At 39.4% G+C, this 24,432-nt stretch overlaps 1 protein-coding gene across 3 annotated transcripts in view; it reads right to left on the bottom strand.

Annotated features, from left to right (window-relative positions):
* Nucleotides 1–24,432, bottom strand: part of CFAP54 (cilia and flagella associated protein 54) — a 370,431-nt gene that overhangs the window by 309,649 nt on the left and 36,350 nt on the right. For all 3 annotated transcript variants that reach the window (XM_017946132.3, XM_021922809.2, XM_021922810.2), the window contains 7 exons: nucleotides 23,225–23,423; nucleotides 16,157–16,338; nucleotides 15,904–16,069; nucleotides 14,587–14,672; nucleotides 11,640–11,774; nucleotides 9,140–9,290; nucleotides 1,513–1,589 (listed from right to left, as the gene is read on the bottom strand). In XM_017946132.3, the coding sequence (XP_017801621.3) occupies nucleotides 1,513–1,589; nucleotides 9,140–9,290; nucleotides 11,640–11,774; nucleotides 14,587–14,672; nucleotides 15,904–16,069; nucleotides 16,157–16,338; nucleotides 23,225–23,423 (996 nt within the window). The remainder of the gene's footprint in view (nucleotides 1–1,512; nucleotides 1,590–9,139; nucleotides 9,291–11,639; nucleotides 11,775–14,586; nucleotides 14,673–15,903; nucleotides 16,070–16,156; nucleotides 16,339–23,224; nucleotides 23,424–24,432) is intronic.

Raw genomic sequence — 24,432 nt, 5'->3', positions numbered from 1 at the left:
GTCATCACAGACTTCTCTGTATTTATTTTGACGATTTCCCAGCAGATGGTAATAAATCATCTTTCAGAGAGGGTACATTTTTCTTATTTAAATAATAATATCAAAAGTTCATAAATGGTCTCTTGTTTCTTTGTTGTGGGAAAATTGCCACCTTAAAAGAAATCCATTTCTTATAGTGGTTTTAATTGCCAGAAAATTTCTCTCTCAAGGCAAAATCTAGCACTCTGTACCTATGAGTAGGATTTCTATATCTGCCCTACTCTGCCTCAGAGAATAAGTGCTAGCCCATAAGCCAGTGATTCTCAAACTCTAATGTCCTTAAAAATCTACCAGAGAGGCTGGGCGCGATGGCTCACACCTGTAATCCCAGCACGTTGGGAAGCTGAAGTGGGCAGATCACGAGGTCAGGAGATCGAGACCATCCTGGCTAACATGGTGAAACCCCATCTCCACTAAAAATACAAAAAATTAGCCAGGTGTGGTGGCACACACCTGTAGTCCCAGCTACTTGGGAGGCTGAGTCAGGAGACTCGCTTGAACCCGGGAGGCAGCGGTTGCAGTGAGCTGAGATCGCACCACTGCACTCCAGCCTGGGCAGCAGAGCAAGGCTCCGCCCCAAAAAAAAAAAAAAAAATCTACCGGAGGAACTTTTAAGAATCTCACACCTGAAGTTATGATTGCACATGTCTGGAGTGAGAAATAGGAAGCTGCATACTTAGCAGACACTGTGAGTGATCCCTGGGAAAAACATTGGCAGACAGCTATTATGCCACCTCATATCTCTTATGCAAGTCAGTCTCTGTTCTCAATTTAAGATTTCTCAAATCTAACTCTCTTCAGAAGACACAAGACAGCATAAAGTACGCAGTTTGCATCCCCTGAAACTTAGCATTAGAAGAGGAACATGCATTTGGAAAGTAAATTCAGAATGACCCCACAGTCCTCCTGTACATTCATGATGGCATTTGATTGGTACCATTTCTTAGGACTTTATCTATTATACCAAGTATGGAAGAGAATAGATAAAATAACACTTTTAAAATTAGCACTTATTCTTATATTTCAGAGGGCTCCCAAATATAAATGTGAGGGGTGGTGGCATGTTATTAAAAGTCCAGAAAAGTCATTTACATCTCTGTATTATATAAATATCTTTTATACAAATATCTTGAAGACATTATTATTGAGGACAGGGGTTACTCCTAGGTAGGGGAAAGGCAAGGTGATCAAGAGAGGTTAGCAGAGAAGGTGAGTTTTATCTATACTAGTAATATTTTGTTTCTTAAGCTAGCATATGAGGAAATAGTAAATTATAATGGGGCTTCATTACAATATTCTTCATAAAAGGTAGAAAAATGTCCCTATAGTTCTCAATATATAAAACCATATAATCCTCAAATTTTAAATATTCAAAATTATTTCTACAATTAACCATTATGCATTTACAAATTTAATATTATTTGAAAATAAAAATTCATGTTTCACCTAAATTTTCTAAATATGTAGTAATACCTGTAATATTGGAAGAATTCCTGTGGTCCCTTTCGGAGCTCCAGGGAATTCATTAGTCCCTTCTCTTAAAGGTACGTCTGGAAAAGAAAGAAAAGAGGAAGGCAATGAAGGATGGCAGGGAAAGAAAAAGAGGAGATGGAAAAAAAAGGAAAAGTAAGAAGAGGAAGAGGACAAGGCAAGAGCGAGGAGGAAACAAAAGAAGGAAGGACCAGAGGAATAAAAAGGAGGAAAGAGAAAAATGGAAATATAGCAGTGAATCATAATCATAAAAAACTTTATGCTAAATTAATTACTTTTTAATTACCCATAATCTTAGAAATGATTCACACTAGAATGTGACTAAGCACTAAATTATTTACTCCATGTAATTAAATTTTTTTCTTCTATAAGGTAATTTTTAAAAAATCTTGTAACAAACCAAATCAAATATATATCAACAAATCAATATCATCTTTCTCTGTATTCTATAAGGTCCATTTAAAATCTTTCAGAGGCCAGGTGCGGCGGCTTACACCTGTAATCCCAGCACTTTGGGAGGCCGAGGCGAGTAGATCACCTGAGGTCAGGAGTTCGAGACCAGCCTGGCCAACATGATGAAACCCCACCTCTACTAAAAATACAAAAATTAGCCAGGCGTGGTGGCGCATGCCTGTAATCCCAGCTACTAGGGGGTGCTGAGGCAGGAGAACTGCTTGAACCCAGAAGGCAGAGGTTGCAGTGAGCCAAGATCAAGCCACTATCACTCCAGCCTGGGTGACAGAGCAAGACTTCATCTCAAAATATAAATAAATAAATAAATAAATAAGCTTTCAGAAAATAACAGCATAGAAACGTCATCAATTTGGACAAATATCAGAGAAGACTTGTACTTTATGTTTTATGTGGCAACAAGGTGCTAAGAATAACATTCTTAGAAGTTATAAGAATTTATATATCTAAATGGGGACAACCTCTCATTACATAAATATAGAAATTTTCAAATGTATAAATGGATTATGCTCCAATATTGATTAGCTCTTCAGAAATGAAACATGTTGACAAAGAATCAATAACTTAAATTTTATTTAGCCCATTTATAATGATATAAAACAATAATCTCCCCCACAGTAACTAGTAAATAAAACAATAACATTAAGTAACAAATAGACTTCTTTTTTTGTTTGTTTGTTTGGTTTTTTTGAGATGGAGTCTCACTCTGTTGCCCAGGCTAGAGTGCAGTGGTGTGATCTCGGCTGTAACCTCCACCTCCCAGGTTCAGGTGATTCTCCTGCCTCAGCCTCCCGAGGAGCTGGGACTAAAGGCACATGCCACCATGCTTGGCTAATTTTTATATTTTTAGTAGAAGCAGAGTTTCACCATGTTGGCCATGCTGGTCTTGAACTCCTGACCTCATGTGATCCACCTGGCTCAGCCTACCAAAGTGCTGGGATTATAGGCATGAGCCACTGTGCCCGGCCAGAAATAGACATTTTTAAAAAGTAATCAGTAATGGATAATGTAGAAAAATTCTCTTGGCTGAAGAAAAGCTGGAAACTATATATTTTTTAATCTACAAACTAAAAAGATGGTGAAAATAAATAAATACATACATACATACATACATACATACATACATGGCCAGGATCTTAGGAAGGAAGTGTGGAGATAAAAAACAATTTTTCCCTGTTCTCATGCCACAACAATCAACAAGATTTCTGTAACCAAATGTGGAGTGGGGGGGTCCCCACATACCAAACATGCAACCAATTCTGCAGTGGACACCAGCTGGGTATTCTCCAACCCTGTTCACTTCCAACACTACCTTGCAGATAGAGTCAGATCACACAGATTGAGGACTCAGTCCCATGAGACTGCTGCTGCCCCCCACCCTGCTCCCTGCTTCCAAAGCTGACCATAAGCCCCAGCTGGTTTTACCTGTGCTTCTGACCAACTGGCTACAAACTAAGGTTCCCATGGTCCCCTTCCTGGGTCTGATTAATTTGCAAGAGTGGCTCACAGAACTCAGGGAAACAGTTATGTTTATCATTTTATCATAAAGGTTATTACAAAGGATACAGATAAAGAGATACATAGCACAAGGCATAAAGGAAGGGGCATGGCACTTCCTTGCCCTCTCAGGACCACCACCCCCCAGGAACCTCCAAGTGCTCAGCTATCCAGAAGTTCTCTACACCATGTCCTCATGGACCTTTTATGGAGACTTCATTAGATACGCATAAATTGACGGATGTACAGCTGTGCAGAAATGTGATTGGACAAAAAGGGTATGATCTAATACCCTTTAGAAGCCTATTGCTATGATTTGAATATTTGTCTCCTCCAAACTCATGTTGAAATTTAATCCTCAATGTGGTAGTATTGAGAGATGGATCCCATAAGAGATGACTGGGTCACGAGGGCTCTCCTCACATGAATAGGCTAACTCATTCATAGACTAATGGATTAACAGGTTAATGGATTGATGAGTTATCATGGGAGTGGGACTGGTGACTTTATTTTTTTTTTCTGGAAATATATTAAGTTTATTTTTCAAAAAATACCTTACACTCACTCATATTTTACTTACTGGTCCTGTTTTATGTCATTTCAGAGTTTTGTATCTTTTTTTAATTTATTATACTTTAAGTTCTGGGATACATGTGCAGGACGTGCAGGTTACATAGGTATACACATGCCACGGTGGTTTGCTGCACCCATCAACCCATTATCTATATTAGGTATTCCTCCTAATGCTATCCTTCCCCTAACCCCCCACCCCGACTGGACTGGTGACTTTATAAGAAGAGGAAGAGGTCGGGTGCAGTGGCTCATACCTATAATCTCAGCACTTTGGGAGGCCGAGGCGGGTGGATCACCTGAGGTCAGGAATTCAAGACTAGCCTGGCCAACATGGTGAAACTCTGTCTCTACTAAAAATAAAAAAAAAAAATTAGCTGGCGTGGTGGCTCATGCCTGTAATCCCAGCTACTCGGGAGGCTGAGGCGAGAGAATCACTTGAACCCAGGAGGCGGAGGCTGCAGTGAGCCAAGATCGTGCCACCGCACTCCAGCCTGGGTGAAAGAGTGAGACTCTGTCTCAAAGGAAAAAAAAAAAAAAAGGAAGAGATTCCTGAGGTAGCTTCCTCAGCCCCCTATCATTGATGCCCTGCACCACCTCAGACACTGCAGAAAGTCTCCATGAGTAAGAAAGCCCTCACCAGATGCAGCCCCTAGACTTTGCATTTCTCAGCCTCCACAACTGTAAGAAATAAGGTCTTTTTCTTTATAAATTACTCAGTTTCGGGTATTCTGTTATAAGCAACAGAAAATGGACTAAGATACCCAGCAAGGCCTGTCTGTTCAGATTCTTCTTGGCCTTGCTGTACCACATTCCTTCCTCCTGGGTATGGGGCAGGACCCCTTCTGAAATGAGTCTTATGTCCTACAGTCAGACAAGGTAGGTTAGAGAATTTCTTTATGATCAACTCCAAGACAGAGAGGCAGGAGAAGATTATATTTTCAGTTTCTATGGCCATCCTTGAAGAGAAAAAGGAGCAGGTGAAAGGAGGAAAGTAGAAAGTCAGAGAGAGAGAGAAAGAGAGAAAGAGAGAGATTGTTTTCTGAGGTCTGCTTCTGAGGCCTAATGTGCCCTAACATTGTAACAAAAGACTCTCTTTCACTTTTAATGCTCCAAAGCTGATCTGAAACTACTTCAGGAACCAAGGACAAAAAGCCACTCTTGAACAAAAGGTATGCTTGTTGTTTTAGTCACTTAGGAAATGAGAACTATGGGAGTCATGAGCCAGGAACTGTGGACAAAAATAATTATTTATATATATATAGCATACAAAATACATGTGTTCATTGATGGTTTATGTTATTGGGAAGGTTTCCAGTCCACAGCAGGCTATCAGAGTTAAGTTTTGGAGGAGCCAAAACATGGATTTAGGATGGGTGCCCCTAACCCTCATGTTGTTCAAGGGTCAACTGCATAGATACATATATATATCATAGTATCACAGAGTCACATCTGAATCTTGGAAAGGGAGGACAGAAAGTATAGAACACATCAGAGCTACTTTTCCCACTGGGGCTTATGTCAATTCTGGAGAGAGAAGCTGAGAAACTGAGTGATACCTCTGATAGCCTTGAGAGAAAAGCAACAGGGATTGGTATCCAGGGCCCACCAAAGATGAGAAGCAAAAGAAGTTAGGGTGAACTGGAAATAGATCTTCAAGGAGAAAGCATTTCATCTTCAAAATATCTTAATCCCTCAAACTGGAATAATGGGATCCTAGAGTATTAGTGCCTTCATGCATCTAGTTTTAAAAGCAAGCATAAATCTTCCCTAGAAAAACATCATCCAAAGCCTCAATTATTTCTACAAAATATTTAGAAATAATAATGTCCATTACATACTCAAAAATAATCAGACTAGCCAAACAGGTGATGAAGTAAGTTCTTCATTGAAGACTGCAGTGTAATAAATGCAAAAGGAATGAGAGAAGTTAGGAGTCCCTCCTGGCTTCTTACCCCCAGTCTCCTAACGGCCCTCTACCAATGGCAGATAAAATCTGTAGAAATACAACTTCATTGTATTTGTTCTATATGGGCTCCTAGAGGTCCCTCATGGGAATAGGCCCTGAACTCACAACAGCAGCCTTCTCATTAACTTACGGTGCATTACCTGGGGCTTCCTTTCCTCCCCGTCTCACTTCTCCACTGTGCTTCCCTGGATAAAGTCCCAAATAAACTACTTCACTCAAATCATTATCTCAGAACCTGCTTCTGGGGAACCAACCTAGACCTGAACTCACAGATAAATCTTTATAGCACAGAAAGTGGGATAACTAGGCATGGTGTGCCTCCTGATTCAATGCAAGGGAGTAAATAGCACTACCTATGAAGTACTGTTGCTGAAAAATAAGACAATTGGCAAGAATTCTTCTTAACAAAGTATCACCAGAATCTAAGTAAGCATCCAGATCTAACTACCAGGTGAGAAGCAAGTTAACCAACATCACATGGAGGGAAATAGCCAAATCCAGAATGTGGAAAATCCCACAGGATAATGACTCAGTTTCTTCAAAAGATAAATGTCTCGAAAGGGGAGTGGGAAGGAGAGAAACCATTAGAGATTATAGAGATTTAAGAGACATGTCAAGAAAATACAATGTGTGGGCCTTGTTTGGATTCTGATTGGAACAAACCAACTTTAAAAGATATTTTTGAATACAATCAGGGACATGGGAATTATTCCCCATTTTGTAAGATATAATAACAGCACTGTGGTTTTATGTTAAAAAAAAAAATCCTTATCTGTTAGATAAATAGTTGGATACACATACATACATATGGTGGGGTGGTATTTGCTGGAAAAATTACATATCTGTTTTAAAATACTCATAGAGGGGGAAATGTTGCAGGGAGAGATGAAATAAGATTGAAAAAGATGTTGATAATTATTGGTGCTGGATGATGCATAATGGTGATTTATTTTTTCTCTCTATATTTAAAGTTCTGCATAACAAAAGTTTTTAAAAGGAAAAAAAAGCATTTTCAGCCAGGACATTTCAGAAATACGACCTGAGGCCAATGAATGTGTTCGATGGCAAGAAACTTTTATTTTATTTTATTTTTTTTGAGACTGAGTCTCGCTCTGTCGCCCAGGCTGGAGTGCGGTGGCCGGATCTCAGCTCACTGCAAGCTCCGCCTCCCGGGTTCCCGCCATTCTCCTGCCTCAGCCTCCCGAGTAGCTGGGACTACAGGCGCCCGCCACCTCGCCCGGCTAGTTTTTTGTATTTTTTAGTAGAGACGGCGTTTCACCGTGTTAGCCAGGATGGTCTCGATCTCCTGACCTCGTGATCCGCCCGTCTCGGCCTCCCAAAGTGCTGGGATTACAGGCTTGAGCCACCGCGCCCGGCCTGGCAAGAAACTTTTAAATGATGGTTGTCAAACTTCGATCTATATCAAATTCACCTGGGAAACGAATAAAGACTGAGAAGGTCCAGGCTAGCTGAAGTAGGACAGAGCTTGGGCCTTACGTTTTTAACAACCTTTCAGGTGATATTGATAACAATCAAAATTTGAGAACCATGGCTCTAAAACTTCATCTGAAAAGCCACACTCAACAGCGGAAGACAGGCAGAGCCAGATTAGTGAATCTCCGAGTAAACAATAACTTTATTACGGAGTCCTCCAGATGTCATACATGCTCTATAAGTGGGGTGAAACAGCAAAGTAAATACCCTCTATGGAGCCCTCCACATTAATCCCCACTCCATTAAATACAGTACAGGGCTGCAACCAGAGGCAGAACAAAGAACAAGGAGGTCAGAGCAGAAGGCCATCCTTTGAGAGAAGACATCTCCTGAATGGAGAAGAGAATGAAGGAGAAGAAAAAGGCGTTGAGACAGGAAGAATGGGGGCTGGGGGACTAGGAAATGAAAGCAAAAAGAGAAAGATGATAAGGATAAGAAGAGAGAAAGTAGAGGAGAAACAATAAATGAAGAAAGAATTTTAAGAGAAAGGAATTAGAAGAAAGAAAATAAAAAAGGAGAAAGTAGAATGACACTGATCCATTCAACAAGTACTTACTTGATCTCCTACACTGTGTCAGGTGATGTGGTGAGTGCCAAGAATATGACAGTGTCCAAAACAGAATCTTCCTTCAAGCATTCACTCTTATGGGAAATGGAAGGGGAGGAAAACAAAGGAAGATAAAAGAGAAGAGAGGTGGCCAGGTGCGGTGGCTCACATCTGCAATCCCAAACCTTTGGGAGGCCAGGGCAGGTGGATCACTTGAGGTCAGAAGTTTGAAAGCAGTGTGGCCAACATAGTGAAACCCTGTCTCTACTAAAAATACAAAAATTAGCCAGGCATGGTGGCGGGCACCTGTAATCCCAGCTACTCGGGAGGCTGAGGTGGGAGAATCGCTTGAACCTGGGAGGTGGAGCTTGCAGTGAGCTGAGATTGTGCCACTGCACTCCAGCCTGGGTGACAGAGCAAAACTCCATCTCAAAAAAAAAAAGAGAAAGGAAAAAAAGAAAGAAAGAGAGAGGAGTAAAGGGGAGTAGGTAGCAATTAGGAACAGAGAAAAGGAGAGAAAAGGAATATGAGAAGACAAAAAGGGTTTGTGTTTTTTTTCCTGAGACGGAGTTTCACTCTTGTTGCCCAGGCTGGAGTGCAATGGCACGATCTCGGCTCACCGCAACCTCCACCTCCCAGGTTTAAGCAATTCTCCTGCCTCAGCCTCCCTAGTAGCTGGGATTATAAGCATGTGCCACCACGCCCAGCTAATTCTGTATTTTTAGTAGAGAAGGGGTTTCTCCATGTTGGTCAGACTGGTCTTGGATTCCCGACCTCAGGTGATCCGCCCGCTTCGGCCTCCCAAAGTGCTGGGATTACAGGCGTGAGTCACCGCGCCTGGCAACAAAAAGGGTTTTGTCCCTCATTGAACCAGAGAGCATGAAACCTTCCTAACATCCACTGGATGAAACTATATTATTATCTATCTCTAATTATAAATCCTCAATGAAGCATAACATTAAAGTGCCTAGTTTCCATTAGTAGAAGTTATCCTGTATTTGGTATCATACCTATATATATGGTATTTACATATGTATACAATTTTTCAGCCAACATTTTACCTAGAGATTGTTTAAATTTTCTTCCTGGGCTTCCTAAAGATTCCAATATTTCACTTAACCGTAATGTGACTTCTGCCACTACCACAATGTCAATGTCTTCCATTTTATAGCAGTGAATTACTTCATTTATCTGCCACAGAAGATAAATCCACTAAAAAGAGAAAATACACAGCAAAATCAATTAAGAGTATATAAAACTGTACAAATAGTCACATTTTTCAAAACTTATACTTCTTTGAAAAAAAACCATGTTCTAATCATATGGAAATATTACACAGGTACCCCTCTTTATTAATGTCTTAATTATAAATAAAACTCAGTAATCCTTTTAAAATGATATTTAGTAATCAATCTGTTTATATAAATTCATAAAGTAGATTCATTTAAGTTTAGAGTCTGCACATCTATAGCCATCATGGGAAATTTATGATCTGTTATTTGTACGTATCAGTGAATAGTATCTGTATCCTCAAAAGTTCTCACTGTCCATTCAAAGCAGCTATTATGATTACTATCAACATCCTCCTTATGAGTGAGGGGGAAGTAGGTGTTTCAGGCTCCACATCAGGTGCCTTAGATTGTCTTTCATGGCCGGGTGTGGTGGCTCACGCCTGTAATCCCAGCACTTTGAGAGGCTGAGGCGGGTGGATCACTTGAGGTCAGGAATTCGAGATGAGCCTGGTCTATATGGTGAAACCCCGTCTCTATTAAAAATACAAAAAGTAGCCAGCGTGGTGGCGCACACCTGTAATCCCAGCTACTCTGAAGGCTGAGGCAGGAGAATCACTTGAACCCGAGAGGTGGAGATTGCAGTGGGCGAGGATCGTGCCTCTGCACTCCAGCCTGGGTGAAACAGCGAGTCTCTGTCTCGAAACAAAAAAAAGAGAGAGAGAGAAAGAAATTGTCTTTCATGCCTGTATCCCCAAAGTTTAGCACATAAAACCAACTATCACATTTTGGGACCTGAGATGATAAAATGGTATTTATGTACTCACATTATTACTTAACAGAGTACATGACAAAAATCACACCTATGCATACTAATGTAGCTAATCTTATGCAGCTTCCAAATTACCAAAGCTACGATATTTGTAATTACTAAAATCTTTTCTCCTAAGTTTCCAGGTTATAATATTCAAATGCACACCCTTCTCCCTCCTATAAAGTAGCTCTTTTAAATAGTCTAAATATATTATTGCAGGACGGAGAAAACCTGACACTCTTACTTCTCTGTATTCTCTATTATTAATCTTCTTTTTGAATTTAACCAAGGTTATATGACCTCAGATACACTATATTTATTTTTTATTTTTATTTATTTATTTTTTTGAGACGGAGTTTCACTCTGTTGCCCAGGCTGGAATGCAATGGGGTGATCTCAGCTCACTGCAACCTCTGCCTCCTGGGTTCAAGCAATCCTCCTGCCTCAGCCTCCCGAGTAGCTGGGTATGCAGGCACACACCAACATGTCTGGCTAATTTTTGTATTTTTAGTAGAAACAGGGTTTCACCATGTTGACCAGGCTGGTCTCGAACTCCTGACCTCAGGTGATCCACCTGCCTCGGTCTCCCAAAGTTCTGGGATTACAGGTATGAGCCCCTGCGCCTGGCCCATACTATATTTATTCTTCACTTAAAAGCTTGAGGCCAGGCACAGGGGCTCGCACTTGTAATCCCAGCACTTTGGGAGACCAAAGCCGGTAGATCATGAGGTCAGGAGTTCAAGACCAGCCTGGCCAAGATAGTGAAACCCCATCTCTACTAAAAATACAAAAATTAGCCGGCCATGGTGGTGGATGCCCGTAATCTCAGCTACTCCAGAGGCTGAGGCAGAAGAATTGCTTGAACCCGGGAGGCAGAGGTTGCAGTTAGCCAAAATTGTGCCACTGCACTCCAGCCTGCGTGACAGAGCAAGACTCCATCTAAAAAAAAAAAAAGAAAAAAAAGAAAAAAAGCCTGAAAAGACCAAGCGTGGTGGCTCATACCTATAATAATCCAAACACTTTAGGAGGCTGAGATGAGCAGATTGCTTGAACCCGGGACTTTGTGACCAGCCTGGGCAACATGGTAAAACCCCATATCCACAAAAAAAAAAACAAAATTGCTGGGCATGGTGGTGTATGCCTGTAGCCCCAGCCACTAGGGAGGCTGAGCTGGGGAGGATCACTTGAGCCCAGGAGGCAGAGGTCGCAGTGAGCCGAGATCACGCCACTGTACTACTCCAGCCTCCAGGACAGAGCGAGACTGCCAAAAAAAAAAAAAAAGACCTGAAACACCTCTTCACACCTCACAACAAACAAAATTAGAACAGGAGTGCAGGGAACACACATTAAAATAAAGAGTCACTCAGCACTAGAAAGAATATCTTCTTTATATATGTATATATGCAAATGAAAGTCATTAACCAGGTGAAAAATAGGAAAAAATTAGATTTGAAATGTGTATGGCAACTTGAATTAGCAATAGCAAAAAACATGTGAAAGGAAATGCAAAAGGAATACTTTGTTAGTACTGATTTTCTGGGTGAATTTTGCATAGTCATTTCTGGATATATTGAGCCGCTGAATTCCTAATTTGCATTTCTGCCATAGGAACATTATCGCGTCCACAACAATTTCTTTATCAGGTTGAACATCCTAAAAACAAAAGTGAGAAGGTAAATGAGTAGGAATAATAAAATATATGTATATAACATTTACTGTGTGCCGAGCAACACTCTAAGAGCTTTACAAATACTAACACGTTGAATCTTCATAATGACCCTATGAGAGGAGTCCTAGTGTGATCCTCCCCATTTTACAGAGGAGCAAACTGAAACACAAGGAGATTAAGTGATTTTCCCCAACAAGAAATGACTTAAAGAGTGGCAGATGGGAGGGATTCAAACCTAAGTAGTCTAGCTCCAGAGTCCTCACTCTTTTTTTTTTTTGAAACAGGGCCTCACTCTGTCGCTCAAGCTGGAGCGCAGTGGCACGATCTTGGCTCGCAACCTCAGCTCACTGTAACCTCCACATCCCAGCAGGTTCAAGTGATTCTCGTGCCTCAGCTTCCCAAGTAGCTAGGAATACAGGTGTGCACCACCACACCCAGCTCATTTTTGTATTTTTACTAGATACAGCGTTTCACCATGTTGGCCAGGCTGGTCTCAAACTCCTGGCCTTAAGTGATGTACCCACCTTGCCCACCCAAAGTGCTGGGATTACAGTGTGAGCCACCGTGTCCCACCTAGATCCCTCACTCTTAATGAATGCTCTATGCTCTTCTGCCTCTCTAAAAGGAAAAGTCCCAAACACTTTTAGGCAAGTTTGCAAACCAATTACTCCCATCCGACTGTGAAATTTACATATACTTTTCTCTTTTTAAAATTATTGCATTAAAATAATAAGGAATTGGACAGGCGCGGTGACTCAGACCTGTAATCCCAGCACTTTGGGAGGCCAAGGCAGGTGGATCACATGAGGTCAGGAGTTCAAGACTCCTGACCAGTTCAAGACTGGCAAGCCGGGCAAACATGGCGAACCCCCATCTCTACTAAAAATATAAAAAGTAGCTGGGCATGTTGTCATGTGCCTGTAGTCCCAGCTACTTGGGAGGCTGAGGCACGAGAATCACTTGAACCCAGGAGGCAGAGGTTGTGGTGAGCCAAAATTGTACCGTTGTACTCCAGCTTGGGTGACAGAGCAAGACTCTGTCTCAAAAATAATAATAATAATAAGGAATTGGAGCAGGGGTAGATGAACTAGTAACTAGAGAAGCAACGGGGAATTGGGAAAGTGTAGAGACAAGAAGGAAAGGGAAAAGCTGAACAGAACCTCACACTGAGTGTCAATTGATGAGCCAGAATGAGTATGTCTTCTCTCATCCAAGCTACTTGCCTTTTTGCAAAAGAAAATTGTTACTCATTATAGTTAAACTAGAAAAATAATGAGTTTATGATTAAAACATACCAAACCTGGAGCTCTCTGAGGCTGCTCTAAGACCTAATTTGCATATGTAGCACCTTCCTACAATGTTTGGGAATACGACAGATATCAATAAATGTTTATTGAATTGAATTAAATTGAATTGAATTGAATTGAACTAAGACATATATCATTTTAACAAAACAGATAAATGAAGGCCAGGCACAGTGGCTCACACACCTGTAATCCCAGCATGTTGGGAGGCTGAGGTGAGCAGATCACCTGAGGTCAGGATTTTGAGACCAGCCGTCCAACATGGTGAAACCCCATCTCTACTAAAAATACAAAAACTAGCTGGGCAAGGTGGCGCACACCTGTAATCCCAGCTATTCGGAAGGCTGAGGCAGGAGAATCGCTTGAAACTGGGAGGCAGAGGTTGGAGTGAGCTGAGATCGCACCACTGCACTCCAGCATGGGTGACAGAGTAAGACTTTGTCTCAAAAAAAAAAAAGAAAAAGAAAAAGAAAAGAAAAACGGATAAAGGAAAGTTCCCTACCTTTTTAAGCCTTGATCTCTATTTTATGGTTAGCTCTCCCACTGTAATAATGTATTTACTGCCAAACGCCTTTCTTTCAAAAATTAAATACCTGTCATAGGTTATAACTTATCCTGACAAACCCAGACGAAATGAAAAATATTATAAAGCAGAACTTCTCAAGTCCCTTACTGTGCTTCACTTACCTGGGCAAAAGTTAATACAGTACTCTATAATTGTGGTTTACATACTTTTCAAAAATGACAATATAACCAAATTTTCAAATGAAATTTCATCAGAATACCAGTGTTATATACAAAAGTAACAAAAACAGATTAGGGAGCTACTACTCAAAGCTGGGCTTCTCCATTATCCTCAGCAAACTAACACAGGAACAGAAAACCAAATACCACATGTTCTCACTTACAAGTAGGAGGTGCAGCAAACCACCATGGCACACGTTTACCTATGTAACAAACCTGCATGTCCTGCACATGTACCCCAACTTAAAATAAAAATTAAAAACAAATAGATTAATTTAAAAAACACACAAAGTTAGGCTTCTGAGGATCCCTGAAATTTGTTTAATAACCACTGCTATATTATAGTAGTTTTACCTGAACATTTGTACCCTCAGATAGGTCATTTTTTAAATACTGGCCATTGTGTGGAAAGTGACTTCCAATAATAACAAGGCTTTGTACTCATGGACTGAAAGCAGTATTTCATTAAACATATTAACTCTTCTTAAAAACCACTGCCTCCTTTCCTTCACTATTAGAAACACAGCCTGAGAATTTCCCAAAAAGGAACAGACACTCAAAATGACAACAATAATAAAACGAAACTTAAAACTACAACTCAGAATCTAACTTAATCCTATATTCTAATGATTAAACAAAATAAAATTTTAGCAAGGCGTAATTGCTGTGATATTTTAATTCTGGCCTTAAGTTAGGCACAAAAACCTACTTCCACACTAATAAAAATTATTTAAAATAGCTGTTTCACCTGGGGAGCAGTGCAGACACAGAAATACAAGGTTGCCGCCAAATGGAAAATATCCTCTGAATATCCACAATTCTTCAAACAAGTATCTAAATTCATAAAGTAGAGGAAAATGAAACAAAAAATCACTTCCAAAATTTCAAATAGAAAAGGCACAGAAACACAAATTGCTACAAAAATGACACAAATGATAGGCGGGCAAATATCATGTCAATAAGACAAATTAAATACTTCTATATGAAAACTAATCTTGACTGGGAGCAGTGGCTTATGCCTGTAATCCCAGTACTTTGGGAGGCTGAGGCAGACGGATCACTTGAGGTCAGGAGTTTGAGACCAGCCTGGCCGACACAGTGAAACCCTGTCTCTACTAAAAATACAAAAATTAGCTGGGCATGGTGGCACGCCACTGTAATCCCAGCTACTCAGGACGCTGAGGCAGGAGAACCCAGGAGGCAGAAGTTACAGTGAGCCAAGATCGTGCCACTGCACTTCAGCCTGGGCAACAGAGTGAGACTCTGTCTCAAAAAAAAAAAAAAAACAGAAAAGAAAACTAATCTTAGTGGCTCTAATCCAATAAAAATAGACCATTATTATCATAAATCCAACATTTGTATGCTATGTCCAAAAAGAAACTGAAGAGGCTTATAATATTAAAATGCATACAAAATAAGGTAGTTGAAAGAAAAATAATAAAAACATTGATTCAGAAATCAGTAGAAGGCATATATATCATTACTTGGTACAAATTACTTACTGCAACTGGTAAGCCATACAATACTTTAAGAACATGACAAAACATTAAAAAGCTGGAATTAAATAGTTCTCTTTGGTGTAAAAAGTAGACACTGCAGATTTTCAATTACACACAAAATAACTTTTAGGATTTGAAAAGTCCTAGAATGGCAAACACTGCAGGCTGGAAAGAGACAGGAGATTACCAAACCTTCCCTTCCTAACATGAACTGATGACTTTGTCCTCTGATTCATTGCCTTACGGGCCTCCCTCTTATCCAACTAAGCCAGAAGGTAAATAGAACCTCATTCCCCTACTCAAAACTGTCACTCAGAATATAATCTAGCATCCTTACAAAACCCAGGAACCACATCATCTAGCACCCAGCTACTTCTCTAGCCTTGTCACCTACCACACTCGGTCACACATGCCCCCATGCCATTCCTGCAATCACCAAACACACTCTTGTCTCAGGGCCTTTGTATCTCTTGCTCCCTCTGCCTTCAATATTCTTTCTCTCACCACATCTATAAAAGAGCATATTTCGTCAAACTAAATTTTTGAACGGACAAATAAATACTCACCATGAATAGCAATTTTTTTTAAATAAATTTGAACCGACTGTCCTTCTTTATAGTTTTCCAAAGGAAAGATCAAACCTTTGTTTCTCTTTACATTAATTAGTGGTTCCATTGCAATTAGAAGAGTTAAATCCTTCTCTGCTTTCTTTGACTCTGGATCATCCTGCCTCTTGGAGAAGTATATCCCACACGTTAATTAGTAATTGGATGTCATTTTAACAAAACAAAACCAGGAGGATGATTTTGCATATATTACCTGGAGAAAATAAATAATATGTGCAGCAGAAGATTCAAATAAACTCCACTCCTCATAGGTAAAAGCTAATTTTATAAATTTCACAGCAGCATCCACAGAAATAACATTTTTTCTTTCTATCATAAGTTCCAGAAGAGATGTTTTTGGAAAATCAAGCATTCCATCTGCACCAATATTTGACACTAGGAAAGGAAGAAGAGAGTTTTGAATATCATTCATGCAAATAAATATTTATTAAATATTCACTATACACACTTCCAGGCACCAGGAAAACACAATCCCTGCTTTCATAGGATTTATGTTCTAGTGGGGGAAACAAGAAATCTTAGTGGCCAAATACAGGGTAGTGCTCTGGGGACAAATAGGAAGGGCATCCAACAGATCTAGAGAAGGAGGGCAGTTAGGGAAGGATACTCACGGGAAAAAGAATGGAATCTCAAACACAGAATGAGCAAGAGTTCCTAGATACAGACTGGAAACTTGGGAAAGAGATCTAAAACAGGGACAGAGCTTTTAGAGTCATCATTACATATCCGCAGCAAATAGTAGATTCAGCCATGGATCATGTTGCCTTGCACAGAATAACAAGAAACAGCAACATTTAAGAGAAGAGCAGAGGGAATAAAGGCTGCAAAGGTGAGTGTTTAGAGAGAAAGGAGTATTCAACAGTAACACATACATACAGAAAGTAAAGAAGAAAAGGACTACCAGGCTTACTGGCATGCACCTATAGTCTCTGTTACGCAGAAGGCTGAAGCAGGAGGACAACTTCAGCTCAGGAGTTCGAGTCCAGCCTGAGAAATACAGCAAGATCCTGCCTCTTAAAAAAAAGAAAAAAGAAAAGAAAAGTAACTGAAAGTGACCCCTGGATTGAGCAATGTCCATGACATTCTTAGTAGAATGCTAGGGTCTACCTAATGTATAAGAAGAAAGAAAATACTTAGGAACAATGAAAACAGATGATTCCTTCAATAAATCTGGCTGTGCCAAGAAGAAGACGTATAGGGAGGAAGTTGACAGAAAACACAGAAGCCCAGGCACAGTGGCTTATGTCTGTAATCCCAGCACTTTGGGAGGCCAAGGCAGGTGGATCCCTTGAGCCAGGAGTTTGAGACCAGCCTGGGCAACATGGAGTAACCCCGACTCTACAAAAAATACACAAATTAGCCAGGTATGGTGGCACATGCCTGTATTCACAGCTACTCAGGAGGCTGAGGTGGGAGGATCGCTAGAGCCCAGGAGGTCCAGACTACAGTAAGCCATGATCGCACCATTGCACTCCAGTCTGGGTGGCAGAGTGAGACCCTGTCTCAGAAAAAAAAAAAACAACGACATGGTATAATGGGACCACTTGGACACTTACAGAGATTAGGCTTAACGACACAAAGAGAAACATCCTCTCCATCTAAACCAGAGATGGTGGAAAAGGATCGATACGCATGAGGGTAAATTTGGGGGTTTGAGTGAAGAAAGTCAAGGAAATTCTTATCTAAAAACTTGTATTTTTCTTGGGAAGAGAAGAGCCCAAACCATGGCACCAGAGGTTCCCTGCATTCAGATGGGCATTTGCACACACATGTGCACCCGCATGCGCGCACACACATGTGCACCCGCATGCGCACACACACACACTAAACTCACCTAAAGGCATAGGAGCTAACTCAAGGCTTTTCTCCCTCCTCTCAGGTGGACACTGAAGCCAAGTCAGCTAACTGTTCCAAGAAGGAAAGCTCATGGGAAAAAAAATTAAAAGCAAAAACACCTTGAAAGAAAAACCACAAATGAAGCATCCTTTACCACAAGAAGCAGGAAAATGGAACAGCACAAACAAGAACTTAAGTGAAAATCTTATCTCAGAAAAATAAAAGACGATATTAGAAACATGAGGCAAAAACAACTGCTGTGAAAAAGAACCAAGTGGATTCAAGGTATAAAGTATATCATCGTTGACGGTTGGGCGCGATGGCTCACGCCTGTAATCCCAGCACTTTGGGAGGCCAAGGCAGCCAGATGACCTGAGGTCAGGAGTTTGAGACCAGCCTGGCCAACATGGTGGATCCCCATCTCTACTAAAAACACAAAAAATTGGTCTGGCGTGGTGGCGCATACCTGTAGTCCCAACTACTCGGTAGGCTGAGGCAGGAGAATCACTTGAACCCAGGAGGTGGAGCCTGCAATGAGCTGAGATTGTGCCACTGCACTCCAGCCCAGGCAACAGAGCAAGACTCTGTCTCAAACAAACAACAAAAATAACAAAAAAGTATATCATTGTTGAAACAAATAATTAAATAGGTAAACAGAAGAGTAGAACAGAGAGAATCAAAGATCAAATTCCTGACCTGAAAAATCAGATAGAGAAAGCTTCCCAGAAGGCAACAGAATAAAGACATAAAAAGAATAAAATAAATAAGACATAGAGGATGAACCTCTATCCTGTTAACATCTGTCTAATGGCATTTTCAATGCCTTGAAGGATTTTTTTAAATAATGAATATAAGGAAAGAAATTTAAAAGTAACATGAAAAAATGAAAGAAAGATATAAGACCTCAAAGTATCTGCTGCATTACTAAACCCACCCCTAGATCCAGTAGAATAAAATGTAAGAATATCATAAGAAAGCGAAAATTGTAAAAGATACATCTATAAAACAAGAAGATTTAAACTGACATTAGACTTCTCAACAGAAACACTACATATACAAGACAATTAAGAAATAGCATCAAAATCTTAAAGAAACTTGTAAATAAACTATTATATCCATCCAAACTACTTCAAAATTCTTAGAGTTTGTATTTGAGCAAAAAGAAATGAATTTAGACAGAAGCAATGAAAAATGGGAAGTAATGATGAGGAGGAAAAAAATCTTAATAAAGGTATTTTCTATCTTAAAAGCAATGACCAGGACTTGTATTCAGAACATAAAAAGAGCTCTCATAACTCAAGAGAAATAACTAACAATGCAATGAGAAAGTAAACAAAAGACACTAGAGAAAGAGTATACAGATGGCAAATAAACACATGAAAAACTGTTTAACATCTTTAGCCATTAGGGAAATGCAAATTAAAATCACAGTGGGATATTACTACATACCTATCAGAATGGCTAAAATAAAAAACTAATGATACACCAAATTCTGTCAAGGATTTTCTGAAACTGGATCATTCACACATTGCTGGTGGAAATATAGCAGAGTCACCCTGGAGAATAGTATGAGAGTTTCTCACAAAACTAAATACTAATTTATCATGCATCTGAACCACCAATTGCACTGTTGAACGTTTTATTCCAGAGAAATGAAAACTTACCTTCACACAAAAACTTGTACTCAACTGTTCATAGCAGCTTTATTTCTAATAGCCAAAAACTGGAAATAATTCAAAAGTCCTTCAAAGGGTAAGTAGTTAAACAAACTGTGGTGTGTCCATACCATAAAATAATACTCAGCAGTAATAAGTGAACCTTTTTTTTTTCTTTTTGAGACAGAGTCTTGTTTTGTCACCTAGGCTGGAGTGCAGTCGTGGTGATGTGATCTCCAGTCACTGCAACCTGCGACTCCTGGGTTCAAATGATTCTCTTGCCTCAGCCTCCCAAGTAGCTGGGACTACAGGCACAGGCCATGACACCTGGCTAATTTATTTTTAGTAGAGACAGAGTTTCACCATGTTAGCCAGGCTGGTCTCGAACTTCTGGGCTCAAGGGATCAGCCCGTCTTGGCCTCCCAAAGGGCTAAGGTTACAGGCATGAGCCACTGTGCCCGTCCAAGTGAACTATTAATGTACACAACCTGGATACATCTCAAGAGAATTATGCTGAGTGAAAAAACAGACAACACACATACAGCCACCTAATTTATGACTAAGGGATACTGCAGCCAATGAAAGGAAGTTATCTTCAATAAATGGTGCTCTGTCAACTGAATATACATATAGAAGTACATAAATCTTGATCTCTACTTCGTATCAACAAAAAAGATCTGATTTCTAATTAAAGACCTCATGTGAGGGGTAAAACAATAAAATTTATGGAAGAAAGCATATGAGAATATATTTACATTGGGGTAGCTGAGACTTCTTAACCACGACACACAAAGGATCAACTATATAGGATATATTGATAAATTGGACTACATTAAAATTAAGAATTTCTGTTCCCCAATGGATATCATTAAGAGAATGAAAAGACAAGCCACCAAGTAAGAAATGATATTTACAGTACATGTATTCAATAAAGGACTTATATCCAGAATATATAAAGAATTCCTACAAATCGACAGAAAAAAGGACAAAAGGTTAAAATAGGCACCTCACAAAATAGGATATCCAATAGTGAAAAAAGTGTATGAAAAGATGTCTAACTTTACCAGTCATCAGAGAAATGTAAGTCTATACTGCAACACCAATGAATTCACACCAAAATGGACAAAATGAGAAAGACAGAAAATACTGTCAGAGAGATTTTGGAGTAATGGAACCCTCATAAAATGTTAATGGGTGTGCAAACTAAAAAAACCACTTTGTAAAACAGTATCTGATGAAGCAAAATAGGAATATCCCATGCTCTTGCAATTCCACACTAACAGAAATGCATAGCAGATGTTTAACATATTTCTCTGAGTAATTTATAAAATAAAAAGATGAAAACTATCCATAGGGATAGAGAAGACCTAACCACATGATTTACTAGCTTAACTTAATCAACATATATATAAAGCAATGCACCCAACAACAACAAAAAAATACATAGTCTTTCAAGTACACACAGACTATTTACCATAGCTGGTCATTTGCCAGGCCATCAAGACTATCTTAACAAATGTTCACAGTTCCAAATAATACATAATATGCTCTCTGACCATAGTATAATTAACAAAGAAATCAGTAACCAAAAGATAGTTAGAAAATCTCCCATATTTTGATTCAGAACCCATATATCAAAGAATAAATCATGTTGCATATTAGAAAATATTCTTAACCAAATAGTAGTAAAGATATGATATATCAGGACTTCAGATACATAGCTAAAGCTGAATTTAGAATAAATGTCTTAATATGCATTTAATGCAAATAATAACAAATCCTAAAAATCAATGATCTAAGCTTCCAAGTCAGTAAGTTTTTTAAATCAGTAAAGCAAACCCAAGAAAGTACAATAAAGGAAGTAATGAAGAGCAAAAATCAATAATATGGAAAATGGACATACAATAGGGAAGATCAACAAGGTCAAATATTGTTTCTTTGCAAAGACTAATGAAATTGGTGAACCCTTGGTAATAAGAGAGAAGGCAAACTGATCAATATTACAGTGAAAAAAAGGACATCAAACAGATTCTACAGACATTAAAAAGATCATGATGAGATACTGGAAATCCTTAATGAAAATTTTAAGGCTGGGCGCAGTGGCTCACGCCTGTAATCCCAGCACTTTGGGAGGCCAAGGCAGTTGGATCACCTGAGGTGAGAAGTTTGAGACCACCCTAGCCAACATGGCGAAACTCCATCTCTACTAAAAATACAAAATTAGCCAAATGTGGTGGTGGCACATGCCTGCAATCCCAGCTACTTGGGAGGCTGAGGCAGGAGAATCACTTGAACTGGGGAGGTGGAGGTTGCAGTGAGCAGAGATCATGCCATTATACTCTAGCCTGGGCAACAAGAGCAAAACTCTGTCTCAAAAAATAAATTAATTAATTAATTAATTTAAATATTAGATAAAACAGAAAATTTTCAAGGAAAATACAATTTACCAAAGAGATAGATTTTTTTTTAAAAGAATGAAAAGAAAATCTGAAAACTTTTATATCTATGGAGGAAACTGAATTCATCATTTAAAATATTCCCATACAAAAAATTCCAGGTACAGATGGCTGCACCAGAAAATTCAACCAAACATGTAGGAAGAAATAACACCAATATGACACAAAACATTTACAGATAATGGAGAAAGAGGGCATACTTCTCAACTCATTTTACGGGGCTAATATGACCTTGTGATCAAAACCTAAAAAGAACATTACAAGAAAGAAAAGTCTGTCCCATCAACAGAGAAGCAAAAATATTAAACATTACCAAACAAATCAAGCAATGTATCAAAAGGCTAATCCTTACCTCCAAATTAGGTTTATTCCAAAAACAGGATGGTTAAAAATTAGATAAACAATCCATATAATCGACCACATTAATACAAATAAATGAGAAAGCCATTTTATCAACTCAGTAAATCTCAATAAATTCAGAGAAAGCTTTTCCTAAAATTAAACTATTCAAGATTTAAAAAAAAAAAAAAAAACACTTAGCAAACCAGGAATAAAAGAAACATCTGTGATCTGCAAAAGGGTATCTATAATAATTATTCAGTAGATATCTCAAATAATGGCAAAATGTTGAAAGCTTTCCAACTGAGGAAAAAATTGAGACAAGCGAGTCTGCTATCACCACTTCTTTCCATGTGTTACTGGAAATCCTAGACAGTGCAATCATCAAGAAATGCAAGAAAAGAGAAATTAAAAGATTAAGGACTGGACAGAAATAAGCCATTCATAGATGATTGTATATACAAAAAAAGTCCCTCCAAAATCTACTAATACATTATTTGAAATATCAATTGACCTTAGCAAGGTTGCTGAATTCAAGATCAATATAAATTATATCAGCTGGGCACAGTGGCTCACACCTGTAATTCCAGCACTTTAGGAGGCTGAGATGGGTGGACTGCTTGTGCCCAGGAGTTCGAGACCAGACTGGGAAACATGGTGAGACCCCATCTCTACAAAAAATACAAAAATTAGCCAGGTATGGTGGCATATACCTGCAGTCCCAGCTACTTGGGAGGCTAAGAAGGGAGGATCACTTGAGCCCAGGAAGTTGAGGCTGCAGTGAGTCATGATCATACCACTGCACTCCAGCATGGGTGACAAAGAGAGACTTTATCTCAAAAACAACCAACCAATCAAACCAAAATAAAATAATATAAATTTTATCAGTTTCCCATGTATGGACTATCATGCTAAAATTTTTGTTACTCATGTCTATCATTCTATCATAAAACAATATCTTAACATCTTATTTACTTATCAAAAGTTCTCTTCCTGCCATAAACAATTCTGAGACAACATCATGAATCTCTACTTCATCTGTAACAATGGGTCCAGTTTGCAGTATTCGCCTGTTTGAATCAGAAAGAGCTTCCAAGACAGCCAGAAACCGGGATGCAGTGCTATCAAACATCTCATCCAATAGCCGCTCTGTGACAGTACGTGGCCATGATAACTGAAATTGAGAAAAAAAAGTTCAGTCCATTTGTTAAAGCTATTATATTGTGGGCGCAGTGGCTCATGCCTATAATCCCAATACTTTTGGAGACCAAGGCAGGAGGACTGCTTGACCCAAGGAGTTCGAGACCACCTGGGCAACACAGTGAGACCTCCATTTCAACAAAAATTTAAAAATTGGCCAGGCATGTTGGAATGTGCTTGTAGTCCTAGCTACTTGGGAGGCTGAGGTGGGAGGATCACCTGAACCCAGGGAGGTAGAGGCTGCAGTGAGCTAAGGTCATGCAACTGCACTCCAGCCTGGGTGACAGAGTGAGACCCTCAGGGGAAAAAAAAGACAAAAAACCCTGTTATAAGGCAAAGAAAAGTAAGGCATGCTTAATCAATGCTAAAACAGAGAGCAGTTGGTCTAACAACAAGCAGGTAACAAAAGATACCTGCTTTTATGTTTTCATTTTTTGAGATGTCACTCCAGATTTCATTAGAGATATCATGCTGCCATTACATCAAAGACTTTGTTGTTTCTTCATATGCTTGTGTTTCCAAGGCAGCATTAAAAGGTTGTTTATTATGGTTTGCTTATTAAGCGAGCATAAATCTTCATATGCTTTATAGTATCTTCATTATAGCCTTAGGAACTGATATTCAAACTTTGGTTACCTAAGAATCACTCAGGGGTGCTTTGTAGATTCAAGACCAAATTTCCAGAGATTTTGTGTGTCTGGACACTTTTAATAAGCACCACAGGATATTCTCATGCAGAAGGTCCTCAAGCCAAAAGTTGAAGCAGTATTTAGCAGTATAAATAACAAGGTTTGTGGTAATTAACTCTAAGAAAGAATTGATCAGCTTTATGCTAACAGGCTAGTGACTGTTTAGAACCTGTGTGGGTTCCCAGTCATTATGCTTTGTACTGGCCCCAAATGACTGCACTTCTTGCACATGCTTCCTGCCACACTTCATTCTTCTCTCCAACAAATGACCTGTTCTCTGCATTTAGTTTGCCA

Source organism: Papio anubis, chromosome 9 (assembly GCF_008728515.1).
Source record: "Papio anubis isolate 15944 chromosome 9, Panubis1.0, whole genome shotgun sequence".
Classification (NCBI taxonomy): domain Eukaryota; kingdom Metazoa; phylum Chordata; class Mammalia; order Primates; family Cercopithecidae; genus Papio; species Papio anubis.
Note: the sequence above shows the minus strand (reverse complement) of the source record. Positions and strands in the feature narration are given on the sequence as shown.